Source organism: Lonchura striata, chromosome 36, assembly GCF_050655825.1.
Source record: "Lonchura striata isolate lonStrDom1 chromosome 36, ASM5065582v1, whole genome shotgun sequence".
Lineage (NCBI taxonomy): Eukaryota > Metazoa > Chordata > Aves > Passeriformes > Estrildidae > Lonchura > Lonchura striata.
Window position 1 is genome coordinate 1,104,387 of NC_140738.1, and position 7,734 is coordinate 1,112,120.

Consider the following 7,734-nt stretch of genomic DNA (forward strand, 5'->3'; position numbering starts at 1 on the left):
GGTGCTAGAATGGATCTCACCCCCATTACAGCAAAAAAGAACAGTAACCTCCAAGGTCGACAGCCTGGCAACACTTATCAAGAAGGGACGTACTCGTATTTTAGAGATAAGTGGTTCAGAACCAGTAAAAATCAATATACCCATGGAAAAACCCACTTTGGACTGGTACCTTCTAAACTCTGCACCCCTTGCCGAAGCATTGCTTTCATCTGCAGCTACTGTTAGTACAGGACCCCTTACACCCAAACAATTACAATGGGTAGGAAAATGGACATGGATACAGAAACCCCTCAGAAAGGAGAAGCCTATTTCAAATGCCATTACAGCTTTCACAGACGCAGGCCGCAAATCACGCAGAGCGGCTGTGGTCTGGAAGACAGAACAACAATGGCATTACCAGATACTGGAAGCAACATTTCAGGACAACTTACAGACATTGGAGTTAAGGGCAGTTATTTGGGCTCACTTGTTGGGGCCGCTGAACGTTGTTTCTGACTCACTCTATGTCGTAGGAGTGGCATCAAGGATTGAAGATGCCGCCATTAAGGAGGTCCAAAATCAGCGCCTTTACGAGCTCCTTCTTCAATTAAAGCGCGCCTTAAGGAACAGAAGGGAGGCATATTCTATCATACATGTACGCAGCCACAAATGGAATGAAGGACTGGGAGCAGGCAATGCCAGAGCCGACAAATTAGTGTCAGTGTCAATTGCTCATCATGTAGTACTTCCACGGCAAACGATGGCCCGAGAGAACCATGCTATCTTTCATCAGAATGCCAAAGGCCTATCACAGGAGTTCTGTATTCCACTACAAGAAGCTAGAGCTATTGTTAAGGCTTGCCCCATATGTAGCCATCACAACAGAGGAGTGGGCCTGGGAATAGGAGTAAATCCGCGAGGCCTGCAAGCTAATGAACTTTGGCAGATGGATGTCACCCATGTACCTAGTTTTGGTCGTTTGAAGTACGTCCATGTGACTATTGATACTTACAGCCATTACATATGGGCTACTGCTCAGACAGGAGAACGGGCCCTTCATGTGGAGCGACATCTCAGCAGCTGTATCGCAGTTATGGGAGTGCCTCAGAAGATCAAGACTGATAATGGCCCTGCTTATTGCAGTAAACGTGTTGCCCGCTTTATGCAAACATGGAACATCACACACGTTACAGGGATTGCAAACTCCCCTACTGGACAGGCAATAGTAGAGAGAGCCAATGGAACTCTTAAACAATATCTGGAAAAATACATTGATACAGTCAGCGTGCAGGATAGGTTATTGAAATGCCTGTTTGTGCTTAATCACTTATGTATTTTTGGAGATGGGGGGTTACCCGCAGCAATTACTCATTTTGCCTCTAAAGCCCCTACCCCTCCGCAAATGGTAGTCAGGTATAGAGATCCAAAAACAGGGATTTGGCAAGGTCCAGCCAAAGTATTATACTGGGGCAGGGGCTATCTCTGTGTTTCTACACCAACAGGTACTGTGTGGGTCCCAGCTAAGTGGGTGCGGCCCACCAATGACCAGCCCGGAGCAGAGAAGGAGGCAGCGCCTACAGAGGACGATCTCCAGGATCCTGTATGAACTAGAAGAAGAGTTTCAGATTAAATTCCTGTTTGACTCGGAGAGAGAAGTTGAAGACTGCCTCTTGCCTCAGTTAGCTAGAGACTTTGACCGCTTTTGTTCGCTTGCTTGCTTGACTTGCAATAGTTATGACCACCAATCTTGGGTAAAAATATATTGTGGAGGGTGCTCTCATCGTTGGTGGATTCATCAGCACCACCTTACCTCTGCATTCTGGTGTCTTACCTGTCAGCGCCAGTGGAGCTTTGACTCACCACAGCGCGCTTTAACACGATTAACAGGTCAGCCTATCAGGGAGAGCCTGAGATTAATAGAAAATACAGAAGACCTGGAATTAAGAAGGCTAGCTTGGAGGGTACAGCACTTAGTAGAGAAAATTCTAGGTGTTAAAAGGACAGGGATTATAGATTCCTGTTGTCAGAATGGTATTGGCATCCCCATTCAGTGGCAAGTTGACCCAGAGGAATGGGACACGCAGTGTAGGAGGTTTCGTCGTCGCAGCCGTGCTGCTAAGTGTGCAGGCATACGTCCCACCTCAACCTAAAACAAATGTATGGGTCACAATGGCAAATCTAACAGGGCAAGAGTCCATCTGTCTTGCTTTATCTTCCCCAGGCAATCCGTTCTCCACCTGCCTAGTCGGTCTACCATTGGATACATGGCCATGTCCTACACGTGTTCCAACTTGTGATAATTTAAATTTGAATACTACTGTAGATAATTGGGACAGGTGGGTGCCCTACTTACCGATCGCCCCGGCAGAACCCCAGGAGCTAGAGCTACTGGGGGCAGTTGGCATGGATTGTTGTTTGTACTTTAACTGGACAAGCAAGCAACAGGGAATCAATGGGTCTGCAATTGTCGTTAATTCCACTTTGCCAATTTACAGAAACAGTAGTATCTGGTGTCAGTACACGGCCAAAAAGGTTTCAAAGTCAACAAATAATCCGCTTTCTTTGCCCCGAGGAATATTCTTTATTTGTGGTGACAGAGCTTGGGCTGGCATACCTTCCAGAATAAAAGGAGGCCCTTGTTCGTTAGGAAGATTGTCATTGCTGACACCCAACACATCAATGATATTAGACATGGCTCGGCGTTATCATGGCAGCAGATTGCGATGCAGTGTACATAACTTTGCCAGTAACTGTCAAGATAATGTTAGATTTTGGTCCCCTGAGGCGATTATTGCTGCCTCTTTCCTAGCGCCTGGTGTTGCCTCAGCAGGAGCATTAGCTCAACTCAACAAGCTGGGATGCTGGCTAGCTAAACAGACGAATGCTACATCGAAGGCCTTAAGTGACCTGCTTTTGGACGTAGACTCAGTAAGACATGCCACACTACAGAATAGGGCGGCTATAGATTTCCTATTGCTAGCCCAAGGTCATGGTTGTGAGGAATTTGAAGGAATGTGCTGTATGAACTTATCTGATCACTCTACATCCATCCATAAGCAAATACGAAAATTGACCGAGCTAACTCAACAGTTGAAGGTGGAGGACGGATTGGGCTTGGAAGGCTGGCTGAAAGGATTGGGGATTGGACCATGGTTGAGGGACATCATCAAATATGGCATAATAGTTCTAAGCATAATTGTGATACTTTTGCTTGTTTTGCCCTGTGTGTTTACTTGCTTACATGGCTTGATGCAGCAGCTTTTGCAGAAAATGTTGAATGCACACCTTCTTGTCCAAAAGGAAAACGGGGGAGATGAAGAGAGCCTGACAGAGGAATGGTTGGACGACAAGGGACATGATACTGTAAAGTTAATCCAAATAGGGAGGGCTACGTGACTGCTGCAAAGTTCGCATGGCCCTGAAGAATAGATGATGTGCAGAAAGCAGGATATTGAAATTGCTTAGTATGTAGAAGTAGATAGAGAAGAACAAAGGGGTACTAAGCTGTTCTAACTGCAAGGCCAGCCGGACAGGAATGTATCGATCATAACGATACTTTTAAGATAATAGTACAAGTCACATAGCAACCAATCATGAGGTTGGCTTTTGCAATATGTATGAGCTAATTAACGAACATATATAAACTATGTAATCTGTTACAATAAACTGAGACTTGATGATCATGATATCATGAGTCTTGTCTCCCGCGGCATTTTCCTCTAACACCTCCTCCTCATCATTCCTCCTCATCATCCTCATTCTCCTCCTTCTCCTCCTCCTCATCTTCCTCCTCCTCTTCCTCCTCGTCCTCCCCATCCTGCTCGTCCTCATCCTCCTCACCCTTCTCCTCCTGGTCCTCCTCATCCTTGTCCTCCTCCTTCTCCTCTTCTTTATTCTCCTCCTTCTCCTCCTCCTGTTCATCTTCATTTTCCTCCTCATCCTCCTCATCCTCATCCTCCTTGTCCTCCTCATCTTCATCCTTTTCCTCCTCCTCCTCCTCCTCCTCCTCGTCCTCCTCTTCGTCCTTCTCTGCCTCCTCCTCTTCCTTGCCCTCGTCCTCCTCATCCTCGTCCTCATCCTCCTTGTCCTTGCCTTCGTCCTCCTTGTCCTCATCCTCCTCCTCTTCCTCCTCCTGCTCCTCCTCTTTCTCCTCCTCCTCATCCTCCTCCTCGCCTTCATCCTCCTCATCCTTCTTCTCCTCCTCCTCCTCGTTCTTCTCCTCCTCCTCCTCATCCTCCTCATCATCCTCCTTGTCCTCGTTCTCTCTCTTCCTCCTCCTATTCCTCCTCCTCATCTTCCACCTCATTGTTGTCCTCATCCGCCTCCTCCTCCTCCTCCTCTTCCTTATCCTCCTTCTCATTCTCGTCCTACTCCTCCTCCTCCTCCTCCTCCTCCTCCTCCTCTGAGTGTGGTTCTCAGGATTCAATGACTCTAGGATTCCAGGAACCTGGAACTCTGGGATTCCATGGCTCTGTGACCCCATGGATGGATTCAGGACTGTCTCCAAGGCCATGAGGGAACGTTGGTGCCAGCGGGAGGGGCTGCAGTGCAGGGGCACCAACAGCTGAGAGGCGACTGCAGCTGCTGCTGCTGCTGCTGCTGCTGCTGCTGCTGCTGCTGCTGCTGCTGCTGCTTGTGGGGGTGCTGCTGGCAGGGGCAGGGCCCTGGTTTGGCTGAGCATTGCCATCTCAGCCTGGGAGCTCCTGGGAGCTCAGGACAGAGCCAGGACTGACCCAGGTTGGCACTGCACTTGAGGACAGACACAGAGAATGGAAAGTGCCCACAGAGTGGTTCCGAGCAGGTCTGTGGGAAGGAGGAGGGAGGGAGGATGGATGCCCTGCCCAAGGCTGCCAAGGGAAGGCTTTGGGAGGGAAAGGAAGCCTTGACCTGACACTAAGCCCTTCAAGGGCTCAGTTGCCCACGCGGAGCAGGATTTCATCGGGTTTTGTCTCATGACATTGTCAGGGTCAGAAGTGGTGGGAGCAGCTGGAAAGCAGGGCTGTGTATTCCCTTCCCCCAGCCCATTTGGGAACATCTGGGCAAGGTCTCCATTGTCTGCCTGCAGCCAGCTTGGGGGCCCTTCCTCTCCTTCTCCTGCTTGGGGGACTGGGCTTGGTTTCTTCTGCCATCTGCAATGCTGAGCTTCTCTCTCCTCAAACCTGGCTGCTCAGGTTCATGTCCCTGTGTCTCGCACCTTCCTCCTCTTCCTCCTCACCACGTGCTCATGGAGCCTCTTTGGGCAGCTGGACTGGAACTGGCAGCAGCAGGCGAGCCCTGAGGAGCACCTCTGGCCTCCAGCCTTTCTGCAGGGCTGGCCAGAGCCTTCCTGCCAGGGGCGAGCCTCTTTCCTGTCTCTTCCTGAGGCAATATAGTCTGGATCTTGGCTCTGTCCTCCTTTCTTTCTCTTTCAGGGAAGGATCAGCCATGGCTGAAGGAATCTTCCATAGGTACCTGGTGCTGATGGCCATTCTCAGCATCAACCAGCCCCCTGGAAAGAATGGGATTTCTCCTGAGGATGATAAAGGAATTGTCCAGAGGATGAAGGAGCAGGAGGTGATCCTTTGGCAGCACCAGCTGCACTTGGAGGAGGAAATTGCAGACCTGGAATCCAGACAGTAGTGTCTGGCATGGCCTCTGTGGGAACTGGAGGGAAAGATCCAATGGCACACATGCACGGTGGTTTGCTTGGCTGTCCCTGACACGTTCATGATCTGGAGGCAGCGTAGGAATGGAGCCAGAGGGGAGCACAGAGAAGAAAAGACTGACCCGGGGCTTCTGGGGAAAGCCTGGAAAGGATTGGCCTTCCTGACAAAGCCCTTTGTGCTGCTCAGGGCCATTTGCATCTCCATGGGAAGAACTGGAGGATATCTTCCAGCATTTATGGATAGACTTGTTGAATTACCTCTTCAATTGCTTCATTCCTGTAAGAAAAACTTGCTGCTTCAAATTCCTTAAGTTCCTTAGGTTAAGAATGTCCTTATTTCTGTGTAATGATTGTTAAATATACTGTATTGATTGCTATAATCTCTTTATTGATTGTTAGAAATACTCTACATTGTTAGAAATACTTTTAATTGACTGTTAGAAATACTCCATATTGATTGTTAGAAATAGCTTCTGTATTGATTATTAGAAATACTCTCTGTATTCATTGTTATAAACACTAGGCTTCCATTAATAAGAAAGATTTAAACAAAGGAATAAACTTTTCAGAATTGTTTGCTTGCAACCGGATGACTTCCTGTTATCTTTTACCTCTGGCATTCTCCTTGCACCCTGTGCTCCCCTTACAGGCTGAAATGCAAACACCACAGAAACAGAGACCCTGTGTGCAAAGCACAGCCAGGGGTGTGTGCTCCTCTGAAGGGACAGACATTTAGGGGAGGATGTTTCAGAAGGAGGCTGTGGACATTGTGGCTGGAAAGCAGGGAAGGAACAGTTTGGCAGGAGCTTTCCTTCAGCAGGAGGGGAGCACACAGAGGAGTTTGTGTCAAGTGAAGTCTGACACTGCCCTCCAGTGCTGGCAAGAAGGGTGGAGCAGAGAAGCTGAGAAAAGGGCCTCAGCATGTTTAGTGATGATGTCTGGACTTCAGTGATGGGGACAAAGCCTTCCTAAACTGAACATTGAATCTCAAACCCATAGCATTTTGGGAAGGAATGTTACTTTCTTCACAGTATCAATATATTTTCCTACCCTTTTCAGGTAAGAAAGGATTTCAATCCTTGTCTGCATAAATGGATGCTGGAATTCCTAGTGCTCCCTTTGGACTTCCAGGGATTGGAGGGTGCACTGCAGGCTCTGAGGAAACTCTTCCCAGGCATGGTCGAGGTTGTACATCTTTTCAAACAAAGGGGAACTGGAGAGGGTTCTTTCAAAGTGTGACTCCTCCCTATTCCATCAGCAATAGTCTCACAGGATTTATGGGTCAGGAACATGTACAACACATGGCAGGGAAGCTGGGCAAGCAGTGAGTGCTGTACCAGCAGGGCCAGAACAGTGCAAGAGCCAGCGCCAAACAGGCTGAGGCAGACAGGCCAATCCCAACTTTCCAGGGCTCTGGGCTGAACACACAGCTTCAATAACGTCAGGTGTGCTCCCCACAGAGCCTTCTGCAGAGCTCTGGGTTAGGACTGCCAGCTTTCCTCTTTATTTCATATCAGAAAGGGAAATTTTTCTCTCGTTTTGCCCATCTTACCTATGCAGATGTGATGGGAGGCCATCTCTCTGTTTGTGTAGGTGTTGAACCTGAGAAAGACAGTCTGTAGTGTCAGATGGATACCTAAGGGCTGTCACATAAGCAGTAAGTGTGAGCTGTCAATTTAAATCATGATAAGGAATGTAGTATGTTCCAATCCTTAACATTAAAATTCAGTGCCACCTGTGGCTCCAGTGGGATGTGGATCAGGCATGTGTTTTTACCAAAAATGTAATGGTTATTAAAATACCTTTCAATTGGGATTGGCTCAAAAGCAGGAGGGTCTTGGTGCGAAATTAGTATTCAGCCTAATCATTACAACTAATTATGAATTTTATTGAATAAATGCACATGCACAAATGTGCCAGCAGCTAGTCTCGGTGATGAATAGGTTTGAGGCATTTTTTCATTTAGTCTGTAGTGTGAACTTCAGTGCCTGAAGACTTACATATTAAATTTCTCTCTTGGTCACCACTTGATGATTATCATCACTAGAATTAAATTGTAGTGAGGAGGTGGGAAATAGATAAGAAAGTCTGTTGGGTTAGCATGGCCAGGT

At 47.9% G+C, this 7,734-nt stretch overlaps 1 protein-coding gene across 1 annotated transcript; it reads left to right on the forward strand.

Moving 5' to 3' along the window:
- The first annotated feature begins 1,695 nt into the window (after positions 1 to 1,695).
- LOC146763996 (syncytin-2-like) lies at positions 1,696 to 7,223 on the forward strand. The gene is made up of 2 exons (XM_085565424.1): positions 1,696 to 3,317; positions 7,217 to 7,223. Exons 1-2 carry the CDS (start codon positions 2,008 to 2,010, stop codon positions 7,221 to 7,223), a joined length of 1,317 nt encoding a protein of 438 aa, XP_085421550.1. The 5' UTR covers positions 1,696 to 2,007.
- Positions 7,224 to 7,734: the final 511 nt, after the last annotated feature.

Excerpts from the sequence above, each read along its gene's own strand:
- LOC146763996 (XM_085565424.1), top strand. The coding sequence starts at position 2,008 with ATGGTATTGGCATCCCCATTCAGTGGCAAGTTGACCCAGAGGAATGGG.